This window comes from Fusarium proliferatum (assembly GCF_900067095.1).
Source record: "Fusarium proliferatum ET1 genome assembly, contig: FPRO_scaffold010, whole genome shotgun sequence".
Taxonomy (NCBI): domain Eukaryota; kingdom Fungi; phylum Ascomycota; class Sordariomycetes; order Hypocreales; family Nectriaceae; genus Fusarium; species Fusarium proliferatum.
Genome location: NW_022194799.1, coordinates 759,768 through 787,712, shown reverse-complemented (window position 1 = coordinate 787,712; position 27,945 = coordinate 759,768). Strand labels below are relative to the sequence as shown.

The window sequence follows — 27,945 nt, the reverse complement described above, 5'->3', positions numbered from 1 at the left end:
GATATCATCAAAAATACCTTGCCGTTCTCAGGATAGTGGCTTAATCCTAAACGATGAAGAGACTTAGGCAAGTTCAGTATAAACTTAGACGCACTTTAGATTCTTAGGCAGTAATTTTGATAACACTTTAGAGTCACAGGGTCACTTGCTCTCCAAGTTCATATCTAGCACAACTCAACTGCTCAAATAACAGATATAGGTTTGCAGCTTAAGTATAGTTCGAAATAACGAATAGCTGCCTGTGTTTTGTTCTCCCCTAAACCATCCTGAACCAGGGATGCTCCAACACATCCTTCGCACTTATTCGTTCCTGGTAGACGAATATTCTTCTCAGCAGATCATGTAGCAAATAAGCTTCTAGCGCTGAGATCCTGGGTAATGATCGGGTATTACATTCAATGTCACAATTCCCTGGGAGGTAAACAAGCCATCCCACTCCCCCACCTTCTGAGAGATAGGTGCCGTTGATTTTGATTGCAGATGGCTTCCAAAGCCTGTCCTCGTAATGCTCTGGATATGGTCTTTGCATAGTGTCACATATGGAGGTCAGACGATCTATGTCTTGGGGATCGTAATTGATGATGTCGGAAACATAGCCACCTAGCCAGCTGTAGCTTCTGGGATACGATCCATCTTCATCTCGTACAATAAAGGGCCTCGCTGGTGCGGACTTATTCTCATTGGGCTGGGTTGGTTTGTCCCAAATGTCGCTGATCCAATGCTTCAGCGAACAGACCTCATCAGAGAGTTCCCTTGGCCGGCCTTTAGTCTTGTCTGACGTTGGGCGGCCTTCCACATCGTAATATGGCTCTTCCCAAGATTTCGGTAGTTCTCCAAAGTACTTCACACACTCTGTAATAAGATGTGCTGGGCAATCGACATGATAGGGGAAAAGTGAGATGCCGGACCGCATGTTCAGAATTGTGACGCCCAGAGCCCAAACATCACTTGCTGGGCTGGCTAGCTTTCCTATAGCTATCTCAGGCGCCAGAAACTCAGGCAGGGGTAGTATTGTCTTCGGTGACGACATATCGAAGGCATGATCAAAACCAATGAGACTTAATTGGTTCGAAAGAATATCATCGCCACTTGACATGAAATCGAGAAAGCCGACAACGTAACGAGGAGCTTCCGGGCCCATAATCCTACCAGAATCAGTCTTTAATTCGTCGATTATGGGCTGACCAAACAGGCGATAAATTCCTTGGTCGTCGAGATGGTCCAGATTGCGCATTCGCAGGAGTAGATTTGCGGGTCTAATGTTCCCATGACAGATACCACGGGCATGTAAGTCCCTAACAATCTCTGTTGCTTGATATCCGAGTGCTTGAACAAATTGCGGCTTCATTCTGCTCTTCATATAATTCGACAAAGAGTGCAGATTTGGACCACAGAAGGGAAGAACCAAACAGAGATGACGGCCGTTGGGACCATCAATGTGGAAGTATCGCATGTATGTAATGAACCGAGGCTCGATTTTATCTTGATAGTGATGGGCCAGAATGTCGTGGCACCTGATAATGTTCTCCTCAATGCTCGGCGGTTGATCGGCCATCAGGATCTTAAGAGCCACCCAACTCGAAGTCGAAGAGTCGCGCGCCAGCCATATCATAGAAGTATCTCCAGCACCAATCTTGTGGACTATTCGATACCGACCATCGTCGTAGAGATCGCCAAGATGAACAGGGTGGTAACCCCCCATTGCGTACATGGGATATTCACAGTCAATTTGTGGCGATTCGAAATCATCTGGGAAATCAAGATCTGTCTCGAGATCAAGATCGGTGTCCGACAAGAAACACATTTCTATCGTTTGCGACATGGAAGAGAATAGAAATAAAGTTGTTGGATGGAGAAGACTGCTGGTGTAGAACGAGCTGAAGGAGGGGGACGAAGGTCTCTTATATACCTAGGCAGGAGCTATCAGAGTTTCATGTGAGAAGGTTCGCCGGGGCACGCACAAAGTTACTTTGTCTCTTAAGCTAATATGTGAGCTTCATTCGCTCGAGTGGTTTATATCAATTTGAGTTACCGAAAATGCTGCAGCTGGGAGCAACCTTATTGATTAAGTTTGATCAAGTTGACCGAGACTTTAGTCTGTTCAATAACGATACTATTAACCTTGAGATATATTTGTAATCCCAATTCTTGATTAATACTTGCATAAAGCACCAAGATTTTCCCTCCCTTTATTAGAGGCGGCTTTCTTAATACTAGTCCATTAATGAGAGAGTCATCTTTTGTTTCATGTATATGATAGCGAATAAACAAAAGGAGTAACGGTATGGGCCTTCCACTCTTTTTGCCCATCTAAGTTGTCATATCCCTACCTTATAAGTCAGGATGAGTATGGTAAGGAAAGTAGTATCGACAATTCACAGTAGCGTTTATCTCTGTCGTCCCAGAAACCTTATTCTGTTGTATTTTGTCTTCATGTGCTACAATAGAGTTGGTTAATAGTTGATTTTCTTTTATTATCATCAATTCTCTATAAATTAGTTATCTTTACTTTGGCCCAGCATGCTCATTGATACCAAGTGCACGGTTACGGGTGAGCTGAGAGTCGCCCTGCGACGGATTGCCGTCGAGATACAGGAACTCGGAGAATACGACGATGTCGAGATACTGTTGGTTACCTAAACAGGACTCCCTACCTCTTTGTAGCTGACTATTATCAAACAGGAGCAACCCAAAGACCCAGTCTGGCGGCCGGAAAACGGCCATTCACTTTAAAGTCTCGCTTCGGCGTAGATATGGGAGATCGACGGTTAGACATGAGGCCCTCATCAAGCTCGTGCACCGGGATGCTAGTGGACGTACCTAGCGGTTCCCACACAATGGCCGGTCCGCTTCTTATGACTATACCACTCTCCAAGCCAAGGATGGACCGCCGAAGAACTGCCCAAGAGCAAAGCGAGAAGCTCGCGAGAAGGAACTCGCCGAAGCCTTGGAGGTCTCCAAGGAGACAGAGACTGAGACAGCCCCCGCGACTACATAGACCTCCCTAGTGGATGGCACTCTGGTGGATTGTATGGTGGCCGCCCGCTAGGACACAAGCGGTTATATCTTTATCATAAGCGAAGGAAAACGCAAGAAACCCGAGGAAAAGCTCACTCGTACTCTACTGCGAAGGAAAACGTACAAAACCCTCGTCAAGGTCGCATCTGGTTAAAGGTCTCGAGGCCTACTAGGGGACGGCTCCCTTGACCAGATCGATGACAAATGCCGTATACCCCGAGGCCTGATGGTAATAAAGCTCTGAGCTGTCCAGTTCTAAGAGTCAAAATATCTACTTCGATGTTGAGGATTGAGGGTCCACGTGACCATGACTTTGACAATTGCCCATCTCCGCATTGGGTAAGGAAAACTCTCAGCCCCACCACGATTTTTCCATCTGAAGCTTCTTTTGGAGGGGCAAAGATCGATAACTCATTCCCATCCATGTCATTTTGACTGACACACAAAGTCAGCCTTCTACAACCACTTCAACAATCCCTCGCTACGCAAACCGACATCCTCAATAATTCTAGTCTTCTCGAAAGACCACAACCATCAACATGGCCACCGCCACCATGACCGTGACGGCCGCGCCGATCAAGAAGAAGCCCGACATGGCTCCCGAGAGCGAGCGCTTCCTGCGATGCTGCGCCGACGTCGCGAATGCTCTCATCGAAGACCACGAAGCCAGCAAGGCTGGCCGAGCCACACGCGATATCAACCTCAATTCCCTGCGAAACAAACTCGCCAAGAAGCACAAGCTCCAGAACATCCCACCTTTGACCGCCATCATCGCCTCCATTCCCGAACACTACAAGAAATACATTTTGCCAAAGCTCATTGCGAAGCCCATTCGAACGTCTTCTGGTATTGCTGTTGTCGCTGTCATGTGCAAGCCCCATCGATGTCCCCATATTGCTTATACTGGCAACATTTGTGTTTATTGCCCTGGAGGTCCTGATTCCGACTTCGAGTACAGCACACAGTCTTATACTGGCTATGAACCTACCTCGATGCGAGCGATTCGTGCACGATACGATCCTTTCGAGCAGGCTCGAGGACGTGTTGACCAGCTCAAGTCTCTTGGCCATTCTGTCGATAAAGTTGAGTACATCATCATGGGAGGAACCTTCATGTCTCTTTCTGAGTCATACCGCGAGGAGTTTATTGCTCAGCTTCACAATGCTCTTAGTGGATATCAAACGACCAATGTTGATGAGGCCGTGGAGGCTGGCGAGATGAGCAACATCAAATGTGTCGGAATTACAATCGAGACACGACCTGATTATTGTCTGCAGCCTCATCTTTCCGACATGTTGCGATATGGCTGCACACGACTTGAGGTTGGAGTGCAGTCATTGTATGAGGATGTCGCGCGAGACTCCAACCGGGGACACACAGTTGCCGCAGTCGCAGAGACGTTCTGCCTCGCGAAGGACGCTGGTTACAAGGTTGTTAGCCACATGATGCCTGATTTGCCAAACGTTGGCATGGAGCGCGATATCGATCAGTTCAGGGAGTACTTTGAGAATCCTGCTTTCCGAACCGACGGCCTCAAGATTTATCCCACCCTGGTCATTCGAGGTACAGGTCTGTACGAACTGTGGAGGACAGGGCGATACCAGAATTACACTCCCAACGGCCTGATCGACCTCATCGCGAGAATCATGGCTCTCATTCCTCCTTGGACCCGCATCTACCGTGTTCAGCGCGACATTCCCATGCCCCTGGTCACATCTGGAGTCGAGAATGGTAACCTACGCGAACTGGCACTTGCTCGAATGAAGGACTTTGGAACAACCTGCCGAGATGTACGGACACGAGAAGTTGGAGTGAATGAGATCAAGAACAAGATACGACCTAACCAAATTGAGCTGGTTCGACGAGATTACGTCGCCAACGGCGGTTGGGAGACTTTCCTGGCCTACGAGGACCCCAAGCAAGACATCCTTGTTGCTCTACTTCGGTTGCGAAAGTGTACCGAGAAGTACACTTACCGAGAAGAGCTTACAGGCCAGCCTACAAGTATGGTGCGAGAGCTTCACGTTTACGGCACAGCTGTACCAGTTCACGCTCGCGATCCCCGCAAGTTCCAGCACCAGGGTTTCGGTACCCTTCTGATGGAGGAGGCTGAGAGGATTGCGATTGAGGAGCACGGCAGCGACAAGATCAGTGTTATTTCTGGTGTTGGAGTGAGAAGCTACTACAAGAAGCTTGGCTTCTGGTTGGATGGTCCTTACATGAGCAAGTGGCTGGACGGACGTGAGCAGCCTGAGTAAGGACGAGCTCCAGGGTAATGAATAGCATGAAGGATGAGACTGGAAATACCTCACGGCAGGGGATACTGCATTTATAGACGGCGTCTTTGGGTGGGAAATGAAAAGTTACGACATTTTGATCATCTTGTGTTCTCCTTAACTCTCCATGGCTCTACGGAATCGAGTGAAGTGAAATAAATAGCCACGACCTATATGAATGTTTGTGGGTTCCTCTAACCTGGATTCACAAGTATTCCATTCATAAATGAAGCGTGTCAGTTCATTACAGCTGGTCTCTTTTATCCTATTCAATCGTAGTCAGCCTGTGATAAGCCCTGCAATCTCAGGTCACCTGCGCTGTTCATGAGGATGCCTCAGATCTCGGGACCTGCTGGCCAAGATCATCATCACCTGCAGCACCCGATTGGTCCACATCGCTTAGTCACCAGCTCATCGAGTCCCAAAGCCGACGTCAACCTGCTTTCCCTCACAGGCTCCCTCCCCAATCTCATCTTTCTCTCAACATGACTCCCTCAACGCCATGAACAATCGTCGAAATGACGTCCCGGACTATGGAACCGGAATCCTCCCGGCGTTACCTCCCGACGTCAACGTTGTGCTTCCAGACCGTGATCCTAGAAGCAATGCCGCAACTGCCGCTTCAGCAGCTGGTGTTCGTGCCTTGAGCACTCAACTCATCGCTTTTTACTTTCGTGCTCCTGCCAAGGCTTTCTTTAGAACGCGTGTGGATTATCTGGCTTATGCGAGGACTATTCACCAGGCGCAGACGGAGCTTATGATGAAAGCTGCTGCGAATGATCCTTCTGCTTCTCGACTCAATGTGTTTATGCGACAGAGTTGGTTGTTGCTGAGAAGCACGACACCTGGAGTTTTGACGTCTGCTATTAGACACCAGGGATGGGGAATTATACCGAATCAGATTTTACCGCCGCTCATTGCGAATGTTGGTGTTGGAGCGGTGCTGTACACGAGTTATCTCCAAATTTTAGGACGACTCCATGAAGAGAGCGGACAAGCGCGGAAGAGAGTGTATCCACCACCTCATCCGATGCATACCTTCACTGCTGGATTGCTTGCAGGCGCACTCCAGAGTGTTGTGGCTGCACCCTTAGACGCCATCCAAGCACGGTACGACCATCGGGATCTGATGCCAAACGATGGCAGTGGGAAACCCCGGAGCATGTGGGCTTTTAGCGCAGAGAAGCTTCGCGACATTGGACTCAGGGGTATCTTTGCAGGATGGGGTCTGTCGCTCGCGAAAGACAGTCTGGGAAGCGCTATATTCTTTAGTACGTTCGAGTACGTCAAGGCTCAAGGCTACTATCGCTTCGTTACGTGGTACTACGGTGGTCTGGCTGAGGACATCGTTGATGTGCTTGCCATGAAGCGTCCTACGCATGAACACCAACAAGAAGAAGGCATGAGGCTCATTCGACCTCATTATGCCCTTGAGCCCATGTTCCTTCTTCTTGGTGGTATCAGCGCTTCGTTTACACAGCAGGTCTTACTGCATCCTTTGACACACTTCCAAGTCAAACACTGGGATCACCTTGAAGACCTCGACGAAAAAGCCGCCAGACTTCGTGCTTCCCGAGTCGCAAACCCCGAAAAGCCACGTCGACGATGGAGGATGCTACGAGCCTACTACCATGCATACCAAGAATCGCTAGCCGTATGTCGAGGAGAGGCAGCGGCCGAAGGGCTGACCTTAACGAAATGGCTTTATCGAGGATTTTGGTGGAATGCGATACGGCAGGTTCCTAGCACGAGTGCGGGACTGATCATATTTGAGCTGATACGGCGCAAGTACGGCCTTGGGCAGGAAGAAGTGAGAATTACAAAGGATGGGTATGACATTCTGCTTCACTAGAGGCTGGGTTGGTGTGATGGCGTTGGTGGATAGACTCGTCTCCTCATTGTTTTGGGCCTGTATAGAAAGATCAGGAAATATATAGAAACGACAGATACCTCTCTACATTGTTAATAAGCGTCACATTATCTTTTCTGGGACGTGATCATTCAGGATTTTTGTATCTTTGAAACGCTCTTTCTAGTCTACATCATGACGAACTATCACAAATCTAACACTCAACGGAACATAATACATCAGTAGTCGAAGCATTTATGGATACTCTTTTCAACTTCTTCCTCCTATTGACAATTGTCAATATTCCATCGTGATTCTTCTTGTGGCTGTTTGTGTTATCCTTCCTCTGCCTCTAAAAGCCACTCACTCCTGTTGGTGATCTTGCTCCCTTTCGAGGCGGGAATAATCGGTGCCAAGTGAGAAGTGCTCAATCGAGCCAGAGACAGGATACTTCTCGAACCAGCCATCATACCAAAACGGAGATTGAAAGTCGTACCTTTCCCAGAAAAGCTCCAATTGCTCTTCCACGGCCGCAAGCTGGAAAAGTAGCTGCATGGAGTATCTATCGTCGCTACGAGGAAGGTATAAGGCTGATCCCTGAATCCCAAGATAATCAAGCGTTGAGAATCCGAGGAGGCCTTCGTTCAAATCCCTTAGTTTCTTTCGATCCTCAATCCCGTGGTCGAAAAAAGTTCCCTCGAACCGCTGCAATTCTACCAACTCTAGGAATCTCCTTACGTCGATATCATGGGGCCCTGTAAGGTTTCAACAATATCCGCGGGGTTTTCATCTCCTGGAATCTGGATTTGGTTGGCACTCCATCCCTCTTCGAGAGTTCGCGCTAGAAGCTTTAACTCGTGGAGCCAAAATGCTTGCTGGGCTCTAGCAAACAAATTTGGTTCAATAGGGTTACCATCAAGATCTGTAGGTTGCTTACCAGGCGGGTTCCGAATGATAGCTTGCAGCATTCGACGGCGGATCATATTAACAAGAAATAGAATCACATCTCTTGTGCTGGCCGTAGAGTACAGATAGAACATTTTAAACCAGTAGTATTCCGGGTGGTTGACTGAGACGAAGATGAAGGCAAGTTGGTTGACTTGATCCGCTAATTCAAGAAACTTGTGGAGTCTCTTCCCGTTGCTCAAGACTTCGGTGAGATACCCAGCGATGTTCCACGACTCAGTCAATGTGATGGTGCGTCTATATCGGAGGTTTCTGTAGTCGTTCCCAAGAGGCGATGTTGTGTTGAAAGGGAACCGCATGACGTTGATTGTGGTGAGGGCCAGGTCCATGTTGCAAGGATGTATATAATTTCTGAGGGTCTCCTGCAGGAGAACTGTAGTTCCACTCCCTGTCTCGGAACTGATTCGCTCCACCAAGTCATTGATGTATTTGGAGCGTGTGCTTTCCTCCCGAAAGCTCTTGATGAAGCTGTGGGGAGTTGTCCAGGAGAATCCAAAGGACTGAGACATCTTGTTTACTGGGAAGATGACTCGAAAGCGGTGGTCGCTGATCTGGTCGTTGATTCTGTGTATGTAATGAAGGTTGAGGAAATAGGCCAAGATTACCAGCGCAAGTACAAAACAACAGAGACCCCGGTTTGAAAGTAATCAGGGAACCGTCAAGTGGACTGAAGTTGGTGATGAAGTTGGCTGATGGTCGACTGCGTGCTCTGCGGGTATATATATCCCAGTGATCTGAGGATACGTTGCAAGTGTTCAAGTCGAGACATTGTGAACTGCAAACAGATTTCGTCGAGGTTGTCAGTCTCGTGAACGTGAAGGCATGTCCTGTACACTGAAGTGCATCTTCCCACGGCTCATGAGCCCTCTGAGGACCTCTGCCTAAGTTCCGTTGGTGTTCTTGCCCAAGGACACGCTATACTGATCAATGAGCTCAGCTGTGCTCTTTTGAGGTTGGTTGTTGAATAGAGTTGTCGGTTCAATATATATGTATATGTGTTCCCGAAATCAGGTCAATCATCTCCGACAAGAGACACTATCCATCAGGATTCTTCCCATCTTCTCAACGTTCTTGTCACTGAAGCAGCGCCTGAAAAGGAGCGAGTGAAAATTGCCTCAGTTGGGTGCGTATATAGAGCAAAGATGAGGTTTGCCTGCATAGCTGCGATGCATCCAATACTTTGAGGCCATCAGCCACGGGCTACCTCAGCATTGTAAAGGTCCAAAGTTGGGTGTGAGAGGTAGGTCCCATGCTGACTGACGATGACCCCAAAAAGAAAATGGTGTTGTTTGGGACCAATATTAGTATTTAGTAGATCTGTGTTCGTTGGAACACATCAAAGTGGCCGAGAAGTTAAGTGAACAGGTTTAAGTTTATGGAAGATTTCGTGACAAATATATGACATGGAGAACAAAGAACCACGTGAATGAAATATTACATCATCTAGGTTGGGTGGACCTTGGGTTCAAACGCCATGTAAAGCCTCCGTAGTCAAGTGGCATGCTCTTATCTGTGTTGCATTGAATGGGCGTAATGGTGATGCGGTCTGCGGCCATCCGCTTTCGATAAGGGTGGCTTGTAGGTTGCACAAGATACAAGCTCACTCGTTGGTTCTGACTGACATCATATGACTTAGCCATGCCGTGCAAGACAAACAAATGATGCAGGTAGGCAGAAATATAAGAAGGGTGGCCAATAGCTTCATGATACTCCTGGGAGATAACAGAAGCCAAAGCAAGAAACCGCCCATGCCTCACGTAACAGGACACATCACAGAGGGAACAAAAACAAGAACATTGTGAATCAATTCCTACAATTCCACCTAATATGCTTCCCCTTTCTCCGCTGCCTGTGTACATACCGCTAACATCCCCCCACCGACCGTCCCCCTGCCCCCAAGAGCCGTTGCAAGATTCCTCAAAACTCCATGACGCAAAACCAAAATAACTACATCCAGATATACGTATCGACGTATTTTCCTCATGCGAGGATTTGGGGTTCAGGTCCCAGCCCTCCCGTCTGCGGATATCAACCGCGTGACCCGGGGCCGAAGTCCGGTTCACGATCGGGGAGGTGCTTCTTATCCTTCCGGCCCTTGATCACAAACTCAGACATGATCTGGATGTGATCTGCAGGGAAGTGCCAGTAAGGGAAGGCGGGAATTCGCTTCAGGTATTCGGGGTCGGGGGGTCCAAGAAGGTCTACTACCTCCAGAGTATTCGTAGAGTACCAGATGTAATCAATCACATCGGCAAATCCAGGCGTATAGTTGGTAAATGGCATTGCATCGGCGGTGTTTTTGAGGTGGTGGTAGGCGTCTTTAAGGCTGAAAGGGTGTTCAATACCGTCTCGCGTGAAGCTACCGTACTGGAAGCTGCTCAGTTCTAAGTGGTCGGGTGGTACACGTCCCATAGACATCAACTCATACACTGAAGAGTCTTCTGTGGAGTTGAAATCACCGCAGACCAGCAGAGGAATTTCGGTATTAGTGCGATACTCTTGGCTCGGGCCTGGCTCAGCTTGGGGCACAGGTACCTCGTCGTCGCCCATCGGTAGCACAATCATCTTCTTATCCTTGACAGCTGGCCACCTCGCGTACTTCTCCGCAAGCTTCGTAACATGTTCCATGAGGATACCAGTTTGGATAACCTTGACATCGGCCAAGGCAGAGTCCCACGTGAGATGGGCGTTGACCAGGATAATTCGAGCTCCGGTGAGACGAGACTCAAAGAAGCAAATAACAGCAATATTGTCCTTAGGCATCACACGGTTGAACACATCGTGCTGATTTTTCATGTCGGGTCGGTTGATGGCAATCGTTGCGAATTCGATAAGCTGCTTGTCAAGAAGAATGAACTTGCTCTGCTTGTAAAAGACTGCACAACCGTCAACAGACTGCGCATCCTTCTCCGACATGGTCTTGGCCCGTGACTTGGGCCAGTGAACTCCTTTGTAGTCCATCTGAGCAAGTTCCGGGCTAAGATCCTCCTTGAAAGCATCTGTTGATACCTCCTGAAGAGCAAGGAAATCCGCATCCCTGATTCGGAGTTCTTCCAGGATACATCCTTTGCGATACTCCCAGTCGAGGGCGCGGGTGGGCGTATAACCGTAAGTCTGGGGTGTCGCATATTTGTCGCAAAGAATGTTCCACGAGAAAACCTTGATCCTCTCCAGACTGGGTGACACGTCCTCTTGTATAACGATGGACATTCGGGGTGTGGGAGGAATAGGCACTGTAACTGTTAGCATAAATCGTTGCCAGGTGTGCCATTGACTTACTAGGAGTATTTTCCTTCAGCGTATGTATCAGACTCTTTGTACCCTCCTCCATGATTTTATGTTTCACGTCCGCGTCCAATGGGTTGCCCTCGATGCCGAGCATCTCCAGAAGGTGCAGTGATCCAAGTTCATTCGGTAATGTTTGGATGTTATTATTGAAAAGTAACAGGTTCTTGAGATAAGTGCACATTCCGATCTCGGGGGGGATTTCGATTATCTGATTGAAGGAGGCGTCAAGGTGGCGCAATGCTCGTAGTTCTCCAATCGCGTTTGGTAGTCGTGTCAGTTTATTGGAGGCGATAAAGAGCTCGTTCAAAAACTTATACTTGAAGAGCTCAGGAGCCAAGTTTCGCAACCCCTGCCCACTCATATCCAGATTGTGCCAGTCCTGCCGTGTTGCCTCCTTCTCAATAGCCAAGGGTCGTCTCCTATCAACACCATCGTCTTCGTCGTCCGGGTGGGCACGTTGGCTAGCTGATGGTGGGGGACCAATTCCTCTGTTTTCCGACGCTCTGAGCCTAGCATAGTAGTGCGGTTGTTGTTGATCGGTCATAGCAGAATGCGCTCGTTCAGCATCTTTGTGCATTCGCAATTGCTCCTGCCACATCTCGTTCGGAGGTGGCTGTCCTCGGTTTCCTGCAGAATGACCATTCTGAAGCGCATTGGGGTTGAAGGGACTCGAGTTAGAAAGCACACCTGGGGTAAAGGTTGAGTGATGGCCTAGGCCATTAGCGTTGGGCATTCCATGGTCGTGTTGAAGTCCTTGGTGGTGTTGCGTTTGAGAAGGGTGTTGATGTTGGGTATGCTGATAGTTGTATAGCAAGTTCGGGATGCCTCGCCCGGCGCCGTTGAGCCGAGCATGTTGACCCTGCCCGGAGTGTTGAGGATACATTCCGGTAGGTATTTGTGATGTGATTATGATGGTTATAGTCTCAGGGGTGGAGGTCTAGGAAGTTGCGCCGGCGAGCAGCACGGCGGTAGATATCGCTGATCGGCAGTCGTGATGGAGGGAAGTGAATATAGCAAATCGCTGGAGAAGCTCATCGGCCGTCGTATATAGCCTCGACTTTTGACTTTGATAGGGTTCGCGTAACAGCGGGGAAATGTTGGTTGGCGACGAAGCTCGAAACTTCACCCAAGGTTCCAAAAGAGAGAAAGCAAAGATAGCTCGCGTTTACGCATCAGCCTACAGCTGTCACCGGAACAATTGTCGTTGCTTTTTTGGCTCGGATGGAGAACGGCGGTTCGTCGGCAGGTCAATAGCTCATCGAGAGGTGTCGTTGCGACAGTCCCAGGAGATCTGTGGTGGCTTGATAGCGATGAAAGGTTAAATTTTTTGAGTCACGATCGATTTTATCGAAGCGACAAAGTTTTTCTTGTAGAAGCAGAAATGCAGAGTGTATGTGAGTCAAGAAATACTGCAAAGGTAATGATTAGTTAAAGCTTTGAAAGAAGGGCATCATGGGAGGGGGATCCAAGCTTTAGCGACACGTTGCGCTGTCATTGCTAGCTTCTGCGGGGCCAACGTACCTGTAAAGAGCGATCGCAACAATGTAGATATTCACTGAAAAATATCAACTGATACTTGAACAGAAGAAAAGTGGCCGATGGCAGAGGGAGCGCATGGATATGACTGTGATGCTGGCCGTGATGCTGCGATGAACGGAATTGCAGCCCAGAAGCGGGCGTCTAATCACGTGCACCTGCTCCGCATTCTGATGGCTCGTGCGAGGAGAGTCAGAATCGACAATCACGTGCAGCCTCTCTATAATTGCGCGACGCACCTTGAACGACGATTCAGCCTTGCAAGGTCCAGGCCGCATCAGGTCGACGATAGTTGCGTGTTCTTGTGCCATTGTGAGACAAGGCATGTTCGCGAAATACGCTTGCGTTGCTCATGCTCAACGCAAGTTTGCATCTTTTCTGGCAGAATCCTCTTTGAGCAATCGTATGTTTGCAGCATCATGTGCACATATGGAGTTCATCAGGGGACTGAGACCTACCACAGATTGAGTTCAACCTCTATGATCACGATGCAATTACTAGCGTGTTTTTGAGCCTCAACGTAGGGCTGTCAATTGGCTCGAAGTGCCGCAGTGCATGTTCCCATGAGGCCAGGAGATACATATGCACATGTACATTTATGGACAGCTGGTGCTCGAACCACAGGAGACAACATGTGTTATCTGTATGTTCCAGGAACAGCATCAATCAACTCGTTGCGAACATCAGTAAACGCGGCTGTAGCCAGGAGGACACAGCCAGCCCTTAAAGTGACGCCATTGATCAGGTCTCATCTCGCAAAACGCCATCGCTCCGACAGCCCTGTTATTTGGCGTCCCACGATTCAATGGTTCCGTCCACTAACACGGATCGCGCGCAGCCTCGGAGAGAGTCAAGATGGGCCGATGAATGCATTGGAAGCACCACCATCGGGAAAGGGAACAATCATGGGCTCAAATCAATCAACTGAATTCTGGCTCATGTATCACGTTACCAAGACTTGAATCGAAGAGGCAATCACTTCTGCTTAAACCGGTATGGGCATTCAATGTTATGCCATTCGGCCGAGAATAGGACCGTTGTACAGTATTCCTCTTCGGGTAGCGCTCCTGTCACAGAAATGTCTCGTTTGAACTTTGAACAGCCTATCCGTTCCAAGACGGGAGAAGATCGCAAACTTGACTCCATGGCTAACTCGACAATCATTCATGCGAGCAACCATGCGATTGGTACGTTTACACTCACTGAAACGTGAACATGGGAGACTATGTTTACGCTGTCAGATTCAGATGCAAGTTGAAATTGGGAGTTGAATCCTCCCGACATGGTACATGGATGATACTGCAGCAGTGCAGGACCTAGCAAGTGCATGAGAGTCGAGAAAGTTTAGGTGAGCTGCGGCCTGCAGAAATCACAGGTTAGAGAGCCACTGTTCCCTGTCTAACCCACCACAAGAAACCTCGGACCGCCAAGGTCAGGCTGGAAAGGAAGCTGCTAATTCGATAAGCGTCAATAAAACATCAGGCAAAAGCTCTAATGTGCGGGGGATGGCCAACCGAAGCGCGCCGCTCCACACCCCAGACAGTTGGGAACTGGGGAAATGCTGCCTTTTGGCCCGAGCAAGCGTGAAAGCGTGAAGCATGAAGGATGGGGATGGCCGTATATAGAAAGTCACCGCTGCCGCCATTGCAGGCGAAGTTTGCTGTTTATTACTTGTTTGCTTCACTGCTTGTCTGACCTGAAACTGCTGTGCTGCACATGCACAGTACAGGACATGCAGTTTGCTCTCTTTCCTAGATCTCGAAACAGATCAATCCACTTGTGCTCGATCTCAACGCAACTATCCGAATTGCTGTTTGGTGAGAGTTTATCAACTATACCGACTCTGGGAACTCTACGCGTCCCTGCGGCGCTACCCGTCACCTTTTGATAAGGACAAACGGCTATCACATCACATAGTAGGGACTGTTTGTTGCCAGCCAGCGAACGCCATCATAGAAAAGCTGGTTGCACCAGCGGATCCAAGGTCGCGCCAGCACAGACGCCTTATCCACCAAATTTGAGCATAAAAGCCATCGACGGCATAGAGGTAATGACGTTGGCTCCTGCTTGTTAGGCAGTCAGTCAGGCACAATCACGAAACCAACCAGCAGCTTTTGAAGGGTCCACGCACGACCAACAACGTTTGATATCACAGTTGCAAGCGGTTTCGGCACTCGATATTCGATATTCGCATCCATCCACATCCGCATCCACATTTGCTTCCCACCCATCAGGTTTGCGCGAATTACGGATAGTATCTTCAGCGTAACGCTGGCCGATGAACGAACCCTGCTCTTCGATTTAGGCGACACCTCTGATCAGTCAAGCGTCAACAAAAGGACCAAGCAACCAAGGGCCTTCTGCTGCTGTTGCTTCTACTGCCCCTGCATGGTCCGGGACGCAATCCGGTAACCACCCGGACTTGATAACCCAGTTCCGCGGGCCAGAGAAGGGTTCTAGAAGGGCCAAAGGTGCTACCGACCGGGGGCCAGGAGATTTGCTGTAGGTACCGTTTGGCCTACCATCACGGGTCGTTGGACTTTGTGTGTGGTTCAGTTCAGTTCAGTTCGTCAGTTGAGCAGCAAGTGTGTTTGCTAGCGGCGGTGGAACTGGAACACGCCCGGGCAGTTACTTTACCTAGTGGCACCCCTGTTAGACCACTCAGCACCCCTTACCCTTCCCCATTCACCAAAGTTATCCACCGGAAAGCTTACGCCAAAGAGTATAGTATAGCGGCATAGCCAACAATGTCTGAATGGAGCGGATTTTACTACGCTTCTGCCAACCCCTTACCCACCTTCGGTCGCCGTGCAAAGGCTGCTGAAAAGGAGCGGCAGCGCCCTGAAACTCCTCCTCGATCCAATTCGGATTCACACGACATTGCCCCAAACTCCAGCCGCGCAAGACGTCCTTTTCGCCATACGAGGACGTCTAGTGGGAGTCAGGGTAGTCGTTCTTCGCACGACTCGTCGCTTGTGCATTCCACAACCAGCCCCAATACCAAAAACGGCCCCGCCCTGGCAGAGGACGCTCATTACTCGCACTCAAAACTGTTATCATCTGACTCGCGCCAACAATCTTCGAAGCCAGTGACGACTACGACCACGACTGCCTCGACCTCCAACAAACATCTACCTAGCAAGAGTCTCACCAGCGGAGGTGCATCGCCGTTACACTCGCCTGTTGTCTTCAATCGGCCTGTGTACGCCGACAAGACTCGACAGCGCGATCCTCGTCGTCAATCTTCCGCTGCGACCCCAACAACAGCCTCAGTCGATCTGAAAAATGTCACCATGTACTCCCAGTTGGATGCAGGCAACAAACTCATGTCAGGGACGACGAAGCAGGTAAACCTCGACTTTCCTCGAACAGACTCGGTCTCCTCTACAAGTGGCAACACAACTGTCTCGACACAAACCATGACCTCGACAGACCACTCCAACTCTGACCCCGCAACAAAGCCCTTCGTCGTTAAAAATGGCCGCACCTACTACAATGACCCTACGTCGGCGTACCCTCTTCCCACTGACCTCGCTGAGCTCCATCGCCAGAGCCTGCGGACTCTGTTGATGATCCAGGTATATGGCGCACCCGTCTACACACCTTTCATCCGAAACAACCCCCCGCAGCGGGTGTTGGAGGTTGGATGTGGTACAGGATTTTGGAGTATGATGTGCCACAGATACTACAAGGAGCGAGGCCACAACGGCATTCACTTCACCGGCATTGACATCGCCCCCCTGGCCCCTGGCAGCCCTGGATCCCCTGCCGAGCTGTGCAAGCCAGACAAGGACATGAAATGGAGATTTGTTCAGCACGATCTTCGACATCTCCCATGGCCCTTTGCTGACGAAGAGTTTGATCTGATTATGGTCAAAGATACGTGCCTGATGGTTCCGAGTCATGTTTACCAACTTTTTGTGGAGGAGTATCTTCGCATGCTCAAGCCTGGAGGAGTGATGGAGATATGGGACAGTGACCCAACTTTCCGCATGCTGCGACCTCATGTTCCAAGCGCAATGCCCGGATCAGAAGAAGCAGAAGAACACGAGGCTGCCCTTGATCTAGGTGCCTATCTCATGACTTCCAAAACACCCCTTTCCGCGCCTCTGAATTCTTTCTTGGTTGAGTATAATACCTGGCTGTCAAGGACTCTGGAAGGACGACAGCTTTCACCTGTGCCGTGTTCTCTCATTGGGGCCTTCCTCCACGCTGAAGCAGAGGTGCTTATGGACATCAAGACAAAACGTCTAGCTATCCCCTTGAGCGAAGTCCGATGGGAGCGCGAAGGTGTCGGCGGTGTTGTCACCAAGGATGGCAAGTCGTACGTGGAGATGAAGGCCAAGTCAACACCGCACCAGAAGGTCGAAAAGAAGACCTTGACACCGGGACAATCTGCGCTTCGCAAGACGGCGCTTTTGACAGTTGCACAACAAGTGTCAGCACTGGAACCTATCATCAGAGAAGCGAGCGGCAAGAGCCAGGATGAGTGGGATGCGTGGGTAGCTAAGATGATGGCAGATCTGATGAGCGAGAGCGGGACAAGTTGGGGAGAATGTTTGGAGTTGGGAGTGTGGTCATCAAGAAAGAGACTACGCAAGGAGTGAGCTCCGGGGTCACTGTGGTCATTGTACCGCAAAAGCAAAGATGATCTTCCCACGTGGATTATGACGAATGGCTCAACATCTATGTCTCATGATAGATGCAAGACTGGAATGCTTCCCTGACACAATAACTACAAACACCCTGGACCTCAGCGTCCCAAAGAACCTCTATCAGCATCTTCTACATGCACAACATACCCCCTTTCTCCTTTACGCGTTGGCGTCATATCGTTTTCTCAATGTGCGATACCTTTTCAAGTAGTACCTATACCCATATGATTAGTAAAAAGCAGTTCGACGGATAATGGTTGGGATATCAGGATAATGTAGCTTTTGGGATAAATGAACTTATTGGCATGGACTGGAGTGTTTGTGACTGGTGCATTGTGATGTAATGGGATGGCCTGCGTCGATGTGTCATGTTTGACGATAAACGGTGATACTCCTGCCATACAACATAAACAATCCATCATACTCGAATATGATTTGCAAGTCGTCTCACGATGTGACCGAAGCAATCTCGACGAACAAAAACTTACAAGGCTTCAATTTCTGTCGTATGGGTTAGCCAATGTCATCAACCCACTTGATTCAAAAACATACCCTTCTTGACATACTCAGCTTGGGCAATTCCCTGGCGGATCTTATTCTCATCACGTTCTCCAGCTTTCGAGATGAAGGCCTTGTGAAGACGAGGCCGAAAGTAGTCAAAGCCGAGGGGATACTCTCTTCCCATATACAGAAGCTCTATCATATCACGGTCAGCATATGCCCCGTATGACAGCTCCAAGGCTTGGACAGACCTTTATATATGGCGATGACCTGCCGTCTTAATTGCGGATTCAAGCTCATATTAACTGTGTTTGTGTATGAGCCACGGTCTAATACAGCCGCGGAATACCGATGCGGATGATGTATGATGCTGCCGCGGCCATGCCCAGACTGTGGCGTCGGTCCCCCACCTCAGCCTCGCTGTAGCTTCAGCCACGAAATTTCACATTCAGCTTCTGTATTACGCCATCGTCAACTGTATATGAAGATTTCGATCCACGCCCTCGCGATCCCTCGAGTCGAGGCTCCTTGCTCACATCCCGGATCTGGCTCAGAAGATAACCGTCATGTCAGTGAGAGCCAGCAATGCTCTGAGAGGCTCCCGAGCACTCTTCAGACCGCCGAGCCATGCACCTTACAGGACCATGATAAAAGAAGAGCCGGAGCAGATGCAGAAGCCAAAGGGAACGCGAACAACAAGGCCCTGGCCAAGTGGTGTAATGCTGCCAGCAGCCAAAGCAGCACGTCCGATACCTGCAGACCCAAGTGCCAAGTATACCATTATAAAAATCCCGAATACCTCCACAGCGTTCTCAGAATGGCCGACGCTCAACAAGTTCAAACCAGCGCTGCAACCACGAACAAGTGGAACTATACCTCCTAGTGCAAGCGCAGGCGTTCAGGCATCAGTCGACCCTGATATGGAGATGGCGATTCTTCCTTACTTGTATAACGATCTCGGCGTGCTGATCTTTGAAGGCCCGCAGTGGGAGCAAGTCAGGATTATGTCAAATATCCTTCAGAGCGTCGAATGTGAAGAGTGTAGACTGCCGAAAAGAGATTGGACTACGGGGAGCGCATTGTTCGAGGTGAAGTATGACAAGTGGAACGTATATCGTATAAAGTTGAATCCAAGAAAGCACATCGAGACCACGTATCAGAAAGGCGTATGTAAATATTCTGAAGTGGTAAAACATAGAATGCTAATTCCACGTAGAGAAAGAAACACAGCATAACACCGAATGGACTGTATAGCCTTACCAATATGGCACTCGAGAAATGGGAGGCGGATGGGATAGGAGGACCCGTCCCTCTTGAAACTGTGCCTGGTTCTATCGAGATGCATATTGTGAACCACATTGACGGCCCAGGGCTAGCGAATGTAAGTCTCTCATCGTAGCCCACCTGATCTCAGGCTGATGTTTTCCTTATAGGATACCATCAATGGGTTGTATCTACCACAACTGCATGCCTACGTTGCGACCGGGATGAGGGACAGCACAATCTACATGAGCATCGAGTTTCATACCGTTGGCACAAGACGCTTGGTCGGCGTCACGAACCTCAAACTCAGCCCGACCTTCGAAATCCCATCCGACAAAGGCACGGCCAAGGAGCCCCCTCAAGGGGTTGATAGACACACCGATTTCGACCAAAAGTCCGCCTCCGTCGAGGGACAGATGAAGGCCGGTAGGAAAGGAGATACTTATTCCATAAAGCAAGCACTTCAGCCTCCACCAACCCATGCCAGCAGCATAGAATCTCTGCGGGAGCTCTATGACAAGCTTGTACCAAGTAATACACACCGAAACAGCGAGATATATAGACAAGCAATGTTCAAGGTATACAAACTGGAGTTCAAACTCTGGGCGCAGAGGAAGAGGAATATTGGGAAGGAAAGAAAGGATGAGTGAGGGATTAAAATCTTTACTAAGAGGCACAAGAAAATGTTGAGTGCCGTAACTCAGATAGAAGAAAAGTATCTAGATGTTGATAGAGAAGCTTAGCACGGTACATAGGGGGAGAGGCAGTTACGTGGGATGAGTATTAGGGGTGAGTATTAAGGGGGTTCACGTGTTGACATGAATAAAGATCATGGCGATTTTCCGGTAGGTTTGCAGCAATATCACATTATGAACACCTTTTCCGGGGAATATTCTTTGCTGCGGCGAATCGATATTTCGCAATATCTACAGCATCTTGGAGGAAGGACTGGTAACTGATCACTGAACTCACCTTCTAAAAGTACCGTGTCGTATTCTTGGCCAGAGTAGCCTATTTTCAAGGGGCGTGAGATAGACCAAGCCCAATACTTTTGCATGGCTGAAAGCACGTTGGTTGAGAATGGCAACGAGTGAAGCCTGCCGCGCCCTAATCGAACATCAACAGCAAAACCGAGATAGCTTCGGTCATACGAGCAAGCCTCAGGGCACAGGAAAGCTTTTGAAGTTGAATCAGGCTACCACCATAAACTGGTCTAAAATCCTCATAAGACATACTAAGTTTACCTAAGTCTTTTCATCACTTAGACAAGAGGTCCTAAGTTTTGTTGCCTCCGCTTGCAAGTTGTGGACTGCAACAAGCATCAAGGCATCAACCGATGGCCTCATTGTATGCAAGTTGTGTGATGAGAAAGACAATTTCGTTGCTAGAGGCTGCTTGCATGGCTCATGTTATAAGTGTGTCCCGTCTTGATTGGCATGATGGATGACAGACGAGACGAGTAAAAAGGTTGAGTACCCCCGGCAACATCGGAAAGCTTCTGAGCCTGGCAAACCGCGAACTTATGATACCAGTAACCCAAATCAGAGCAGGCAAGTTGTCACAAGCCACACCAACAGGTATCGAACTTGTAGCTGATAGACACGAGACGTGCAAACAGATCGGGTTGCCTGTTTAGGCAGTCATCTCAATTCATACCATCCCCAAGCAGGACTGTCCCTCGTTATCGCTCTCCGAGGCCATTTGTGGTGGTTTTCGCGACAATCATTCCCCCGGGAAAAAAACAACGCATCGGAAGCACAACCGGAAAGTGTGATATCGGAAGATATCACAGCATATCATGCCCTGCAACATTACAGCACCAGCGATTCTTTCCGTCCAGACAGGGCTGGCTTCGAGTGGCGCCCGTCATGCAGCAGCACGGGGCATCCCGCATGAAAAAAGAGTCGAAGCTCCAAAGCTTCCCCCGCCTAGAACAGGGTCCAGAGTATCATAGCTTGTGAGTTAGTTTTTGAGTATTCAGCTTCATCAGGATATAAGCCAGACTGCCAGAGAAGTCTTGAACTTGACATCAGACCACTGTGACGACTCATAGTAAAACTGGCACTCAGACCACCTACAAAGATTCCTTATCCGTAGAGGCCGGTTCTTTATCCGCTCACCGTCATTTGACACCACCCCATGGTCTAGCACACGAAACAGAGTGCACAGAAAGCTGATATGCAGGGTTGCAGGCGCAATTTGATAGGGCGAGCCGAAAACAAGTGCGAGAAGTGCCGACGGGGGCGGCACCCAAACAGATCCCCCTCATCGATAGGGATCAAAGCCAAGACCTGAAGGTGGTGCTTCGATTTGCTAGCGGGGTAGCGATCATCACTTGCGTCGTGGAGACTCCTCAGGAGCTGTTGTTGTTGTGAAGAGTTTGGATGGTTTGTGTGGTTGAGGTAGCAATGAGTTGCCATGATCCCTCATTTGTTCTCCTCACCTTGCAAAAGTATTCCACGAACAAACACAAGGATCCCATCAGAGAAGCACTCCTAACGCTTTCATCACGCAATTCACGGCTTATGGCTGGATGGTGTTTAGTAACGGACTCGCATAAGCATGCGTGAGCACGGCCGTTTGAGTCGTGACGGACGATCACTGTGCGATGATCTATTCGTAAAAACAAAACCTATGCGGGACGATCGGCGCTCCTAGTCGTCAACTGACGAAAGAATAAGGAGGGGTTTTTTACTGTTGTTTTTATGCGACAGCTTCATTTTTGTGTGTGCTTGTGTGGAGCTTATCAAAGTCTCTGAGCCTGTAGCGTGTTACAGGGAATAGCTTGCAAAATTGAGCAGCCTTGACGATGTAACCATGAGCTTGGAAGTTGCAATTTGGTGCACTCCATCGGTGATTGTCCACATCCAGACGAGGCTCTTTGTTGATGGTTGCAAAGACAAAAAGCGGGACGTGAAATTAGAGCGAAAACGGGCCAAGAAAAACTGCCGAAAGTGAAAAAATGGACTGAGTCTAATGACTCAAGTACCGTCCCGGGGAGTCGATCAGCCACGGTGAGTCGGGAATTAATTTGTTGTTTTAGGCGCTGGATTCCAGATAAAGTTCCTGGGTCATGTTGCATGATTTGCGGCTGGTGGAATGTGCTGTCTCATCGTTGTGAGGTTAATCGTGATGTCGACTCTCGAGAGGAATAAACAAAAAAACTTCATCTCAAAAAGACTGGTTGTTTCATCACGACTCAAGACCAAATATTTCAGCTTCCTTGTCCTTGTCCGTGTCCGTGCAGTTGATGGCCCTAGGAACAATCCATGTCATCCTAAATTCTGTCCCCCTTGAGCCAGCTCAGGGCCTTTCCCACAACGGGCAGGCCATGGCGCTCACGACGTCAGAAGCAGTAAATTCTCTTTTTTCCAAGGCCACTGTACCCGAAAGCCATTCGGCCGTCGCTCCCTAGACACACCTTGATCCGGCCGAGGTGAGATTGGGGGGGCGACAATCCCAAAGCTTAACATCTGGGGCATGATTCGTTCATCTTGTTTCTGGCATGGGCCTACGCATCGGAGTCTACCGAGCATTTCACCGTCTTGCGCAATTGCTGATGATGGATCCTCTTGATGAGGCTGGAATTGTTAAGTGTTTTCTTGCATTGCGGAGAAGCCCTAGAATCGGCAGAGCCGGGGTGTGCCCTGGCCAATGCCTGGCAGAGCGTGTAAGCGATGGCGTGCCCACGCGAATGTTACATTGTTGATGTTATATCGAGATGTGAGTGAAGAAATCGGGCACATGAGACCTAACCAGGCGTGACGAGAAACAGGCTATATAACGCAGTATTAAGAGACTGTGACAGAAACAAGATGAGACCCTGCAAAGAAACGTCAACGCAGCAACATAGCCAGGCATTGTGTTGTCAATCAAATCGACCTGGAGAATGGTCTTGTGACGAATGTGGACAAAGACTTTGGTCCCTGCCAATTATTTCCCGTCCTTTCCATCGCCTCGTCTCATCTGCTATGCTAAAAACAGGGTTCACACAGTGGGAGGCACGGAGTGTTTCATGGTGGAGCATGTGACTCCCCAATGGATCAGTTGTTTTTACTTGAGAAAAACCACTTTCAGCGCGATGAGGCCGCTATTTACAGAATGCGCTGAATCTGGTATCTCGTTTCTCTCTATCATGATCTTTTGTTCTTAAAGTCTGAAGGCATCGTGCTGGAAAGTGGCATTAGACACTGATATTCATCCTCGGCTGCTGATCGTCATCGTCTGTGGGCAAGACTTAGCCATTGAGCGCAGTCTAGCGCCTCAAACCCTCAAACTGACCATCTCAACCTTGTTCCTGAGTACCTGATCCGCTGGCATTTAACAAGCCAAAATCGACCAGAAACGGAATTTAACTATGGGTGATCGATCCACTTGCAAGAACCCAGATGATCGTACGTAGCCTTAACGATTCAAGCCTCAAGATCTATCGCAGATTGCCATCGTCAACGGCTTCATATACTCCGTATTTTCAGCAAAAACCTGCATCCCCAACTCAAAACTTCAGCTTGACGCGCCTTTAGCGCGCACTCCACTAGGATAAGCTGCACCCAACTGCCCCAGTTCCGCACTCCAACGGGGATCCATCTCTTGTGCAGCTCGCAAACCATCCATTGGCACTCAAAGGTTGGAGCCCTGCTGAGATCATGCGAGCCACTAGGACTACAGTGGACTCTAGCATCCAACAGCGTCAGAAACAGCCGCGTTGGCTTGTTGTTGGCACAGTGCGAGTCTCCCTCTCCCCGCTATTCCCGTTCCTATCTGTCCATCGTCTTTGCGTTCTGCCACTCCATTCCTTATTCTCTATTCCTTTCTGTTTCCTTTTCAATCCAATCCAATCCAAGCCTGGGCTTTGACAGCCAAAAAATCTCCCACCTCCACCACCTGACTTCAACCAACAGTCAACCCTACCTTACCTTGCCTTGTCTTTTTTCCTTACTTACCTTATCTTACCAACTATCCACTTGACAACATCCCACTGTAAATCATCTTGTAACCGATCAAAACTACCTCCTTGCAACGCTCATTACTTGCTTTCTGCGGCCCTCCGGCCGATCTTGGCAGGTTTTGCTTTGTTGCATTTTGACGATAGTTCGTTCCCCTCTTGTCGTCGCCCTTATCAGTTTGATCATAGCCTTTGTCGCCCGTGTTTTCTTTTGCCGACCGTTTTCAATTCGAATGCACATGTCGACCACGAACCTTCTTGTCGCAACGGCACGCCTCCCAACTCTACTACATATTATTCCGAGACCCGATACTTTACCCGTCCCCTCGTGTTAAAATCGACCGAGACGCCATAACGCTCGAGTCGCCAACTCTTTGCACCAAGCCCTTGTCCCTGAAAGGCTTGTCCCGGCTGCCGGCCCTGTTCCCGAGTGGTTCCTGGGTTCGTCAGACTGTGGCAGCAAGACAAGTCGTTGCGCATGCCTCGCGCTCCAGGTTCGAGTAAGCGACAGCAAGGCGCCGCCAGTCATCGCGACAATCGCCATGAGAATGGGCTTGTAGGTTCTGCCAAGCGTTCCTCTGACAAGAAGGGCTCGGGCCTGCTCGACAACTCTCTTCGCCGATCTGACCAAGGTACTGCTGGTGTTGCTGGTGCTGCTGGTGCTGCTGGACAGTCGACGCCTGTCAATGGTCACGCCAACAGCCCCTACAAGCAGTGTGTCTATGATGCCTCCAATGACTCCCGTACCGACGACCTCCGCCGTTCCTCTCTTGACGCCGTCTCCGAGATGTCGTCCGACTCGTCCAACGCCAACGGCCTCAGTGGTGTCGAAGCTGGCCACCGCCAGATCGATGTCAATGCCATGAAGAACGCTGATGTCCACCGCGACTCAGGCCCGTTCGACCTCGCAACCACGGTTCTCAAGTCTCTCCCTATGCAGGACACACTCGCTATTCTCATCATTCTTATGCACGTCCCTTCGCTCTCGCTTACCGTTATATACACCATCTTCACGTTCCTTACCTTTGTTCCTCCCGTCGCCACCAGTTCGGGAATGAGCATCAACCTTGCCGAGATTTTCGACGGCAATTCGACCATGCCTTCTCTCGTAACTGTCTTGTGTGTTGACTTCTTCTTCCTTCTGATATGGCTCTTTCTGTGGGGTCCAATCCAGGATGCTATCCTGGATTTTGCCAAGCCAGTCATTGCCATCACTCTGGGAGGGGGGACGAGTGCGAGGGATGGAACATCGAGAGGCCTAACCACATGTTTTATGTGGGTGATAGGTCATCACCTACTCAGGGGAACCAAAGCTCACTGGGGTCGTGTGGCTCGACACATACCAGAGCACTGGCGGTTGCCCCAAGTTTTCAATAACCCAGTCGATTCTGCTTCTAGCGCATACGATAAGATGTCTGCCTACGGGTGGATTCGAAGTGTTCTCGCCATTCATATTTTAACCCAAGGAATTGTGCGATATATCCGAGAATGGTATCTCAGACGCGAAAAAGCCAACGCTTCTGTTGGTGCGAGTGATCCTGAGGCCGGAAAGCCACCAAGTGTGATCAGCGATACGGCTAATGAAGGAGGCTTCGCGACGCCTGATACTGAAGCAGGCTTGAATTCGACATCCACTGTACCTACAAGCAAAAAAAGAAGAAAGCAAAGCACTCAAGTTCGTTTACAGCAACCACTATGGGCGGCATTGGCGAGCACCAAGATTGTTGTGGTGAAGGAGTACGAGTTATCCCATGCGGCCTCTGAGTCTGCTGGCACTAATGCTACCGACATTCACAATCTTGGTAATGCTCCGTTCAACAATCAACCCAACCAAATTTGGATATCCTACATTGGTAGCGATGAAGTTTGTTTTAACACTAGCCATTTTCCCGAAATCGACGACGACGAGCCGCGTTCAGTTGAATCTTCAGGCGAAGATTCGAGACCAGCTAATATTGACACCTCGAAGCCATTTTACGTCAGAGTGAACAACGCTGTTTGGCAGCCCACTCGCATGTTTCCGATCGAGGAGTCCCCGGGAGAATCTCACGAGGGAGTTCGATGGACTGGTGACATCTACGGACTTAGGCCTGCTTCCAAGTATGTCTGTGAGTTTGTGGATAGCCAGACTGATGAGGTTTTGTTTTCAACCAGCATCCGAACTGTCCAGGCCACTCAGCGAGAGGCGGACGGTGTTCCACCTCCCGTTGCTAACGGACAGCGCTCCCTCCACCCGGATTCGCCTGCCCTGACTCTTAGGACATCGATTGCTGCAGTCGAAGCCAAACTTAGCGAGGAGAGGTCCCGCCTCAAGACTCTACGAAAGGAGTACAAGAACCGCGCCAACGCCCTCAAAAAGGACAACGAGTTGACGGATAATCAACTCTCTTCAGCTGGAAACCATGACGAAAAGTACCGACAAAAGATTCGTCAGCAAGAGACCCAGAAAGCCCAGGCAGAGCGTGATACCCAGCAACTGGCTGATCAGCTCAAGAACTTCGACACTGCACCTGAACTCGGCGAACGTAAAAAGAAGGTCGAGAAGCAGTACAGTAGTGAGAAGAAGGTTTTTGAGGCAGCTCAGAAGGCTTTCAAGGAGTTCAAGTCAGGACTGGAGAAGGAGATCAAGGCCAAGGAAGTCGAGAAGTCGAACCTCAACACCCGCCGTAACAAAGTGGCGACTCGAATTGCTAAGGTTGAGAACGAGCTTGCCAACATCACCGACGCCAACAACCGCGGTCTCGATGAGGCAGAACGACGAAACCAGGAGCGTTCTATTTGGCAGGGTCATGTTGCTGGTATCGAAGCGAACTACAACGAGCGACTGGCTCATGTTCGTGCGAACAATGCCAACAAGAGTGAGGAGATTCGACACCTGCAAATGCAGCTGCAGAGTTTCCACGAGTACATCAACTCGAATGGCATGTCTTACGATATGATGCCTCCTCTTGACGCAGGACACTCCCACCTTGGTCCGCCTTTCCAGCCTACGACTTCGAGTACTTGGAACCCCGATCCTACGGCTCCTCCTCACTACCCAACTGGTCTCTGGTCCGCCTCTGATAACGTCCTCCCTTCGGCATCGGCTCCCACTCTCCCGTCCATGTCTCCTTGGCAACCTCCCCCCACTGCGCCTCCCTTCGAACCCCGCATGACTCGCTCTCGTGGACGTAGTTCCAGCATGCTCAGCAACGTCAGCGGTTTCACGCAGTCAAGCGGCGAGGAGTACGCGTCGCCGCCCATGGACTCTCACCGGGTTAAGCACATCTGGGCAAGTCGCACCAGGGCCAGCGGTGGCGGTAGCAGCGGCAGCGGCAGCAATGGTGATCCGACGAGCCCCAGGTGAGCGAGCGGTCGAGTTTGGCTGGGCGATGCATGGCTGTGATGGAAGGACAGCGGTTGTTTGGTTCGATTTCGACAGGCTAGGCTGTTGGATAGCGCTTGCAGTGAATAAAAGTAGTGCCATTGTTAAATGTTTGTCTATTGAATGGTGATGTCTCTGTGTCTTATACTCTTGACCATGTCCCTCTCATCCCCAAGTGGGGACTTCAGCGCAAGTGCGTCCATTGGCAGGCTTCGGAACAGACACAGTTATCGGGGCCCACGGCTGTTCAAGAACAAACTACAGCAACCACATCACATCACATC

The 27,945-nt window shown here is 49.7% G+C and overlaps 9 protein-coding genes across 9 annotated transcripts; 5 read left to right on the top strand and 4 right to left on the bottom strand.

Moving 5' to 3' along the window:
- Nucleotides 1-256: 256 nt before the first annotated feature.
- On the bottom strand, nt 257-1,804 carry FPRO_11718 (uncharacterized protein; the record flags this gene model as incomplete). The annotated part of the gene is made up of 1 exon (XM_031221224.1): nt 257-1,804. The coding sequence occupies one exon, from the start codon at nt 1,802-1,804 to the stop codon at nt 257-259; it is 1,548 nt and encodes a 515-aa protein (XP_031086805.1).
- A 1,753-nt stretch (nt 1,805-3,557) lies between these two features.
- On the top strand, nt 3,558-5,276 carry FPRO_11717 (putative histone acetyltransferase; the record flags this gene model as incomplete). The annotated part of the gene is made up of 1 exon (XM_031221223.1): nt 3,558-5,276. The coding sequence occupies one exon, from the start codon at nt 3,558-3,560 to the stop codon at nt 5,274-5,276; it is 1,719 nt and encodes a 572-aa protein (XP_031086804.1).
- A 520-nt stretch (nt 5,277-5,796) lies between these two features.
- FPRO_11716 (uncharacterized protein) lies at nt 5,797-7,146 on the top strand (the record flags this gene model as incomplete). Its single annotated transcript, XM_031221222.1, has 1 exon — nt 5,797-7,146. One exon carries the CDS (start codon nt 5,797-5,799, stop codon nt 7,144-7,146), a length of 1,350 nt encoding a protein of 449 aa, XP_031086803.1.
- A 731-nt stretch (nt 7,147-7,877) lies between these two features.
- FPRO_11715 (uncharacterized protein) lies at nt 7,878-8,618 on the bottom strand (the record flags this gene model as incomplete). Its single annotated transcript, XM_031221221.1, has 1 exon — nt 7,878-8,618. One exon carries the CDS (start codon nt 8,616-8,618, stop codon nt 7,878-7,880), a length of 741 nt encoding a protein of 246 aa, XP_031086802.1.
- Nucleotides 8,619-10,137: 1,519 nt separating this feature from the next.
- Nucleotides 10,138-12,280, bottom strand: FPRO_11714 (uncharacterized protein; the record flags this gene model as incomplete). The annotated part of the gene is made up of 2 exons (XM_031221220.1): nt 10,138-11,342; nt 11,389-12,280. The coding sequence occupies 2 exons, from the start codon at nt 12,278-12,280 to the stop codon at nt 10,138-10,140; spliced, it is 2,097 nt and encodes a 698-aa protein (XP_031086801.1).
- Nucleotides 12,281-15,680: 3,400 nt separating this feature from the next.
- FPRO_11713 (uncharacterized protein) lies at nt 15,681-17,540 on the top strand (the record flags this gene model as incomplete). Its single annotated transcript, XM_031221219.1, has 1 exon — nt 15,681-17,540. One exon carries the CDS (start codon nt 15,681-15,683, stop codon nt 17,538-17,540), a length of 1,860 nt encoding a protein of 619 aa, XP_031086800.1.
- Nucleotides 17,541-18,072: 532 nt separating this feature from the next.
- Nucleotides 18,073-18,389, bottom strand: FPRO_11712 (putative NADH-ubiquinone oxidoreductase complex 1/LYR family protein; the record flags this gene model as incomplete). Its single annotated transcript, XM_031221218.1, has 3 exons — nt 18,073-18,089; nt 18,141-18,284; nt 18,341-18,389. 3 exons carry the CDS (start codon nt 18,387-18,389, stop codon nt 18,073-18,075), a joined length of 210 nt encoding a protein of 69 aa, XP_031086799.1.
- Nucleotides 18,390-18,655: 266 nt separating this feature from the next.
- Nucleotides 18,656-20,002, top strand: FPRO_11711 (uncharacterized protein; the record flags this gene model as incomplete). Its single annotated transcript, XM_031221217.1, has 3 exons — nt 18,656-19,255; nt 19,306-19,470; nt 19,523-20,002. The coding sequence occupies 3 exons, from the start codon at nt 18,656-18,658 to the stop codon at nt 20,000-20,002; spliced, it is 1,245 nt and encodes a 414-aa protein (XP_031086798.1).
- Nucleotides 20,003-24,775: 4,773 nt separating this feature from the next.
- FPRO_11710 (uncharacterized protein) lies at nt 24,776-27,643 on the top strand (the record flags this gene model as incomplete). Its single annotated transcript, XM_031221216.1, has 1 exon — nt 24,776-27,643. The coding sequence occupies one exon, from the start codon at nt 24,776-24,778 to the stop codon at nt 27,641-27,643; it is 2,868 nt and encodes a 955-aa protein (XP_031086797.1).
- Nucleotides 27,644-27,945: the final 302 nt, after the last annotated feature.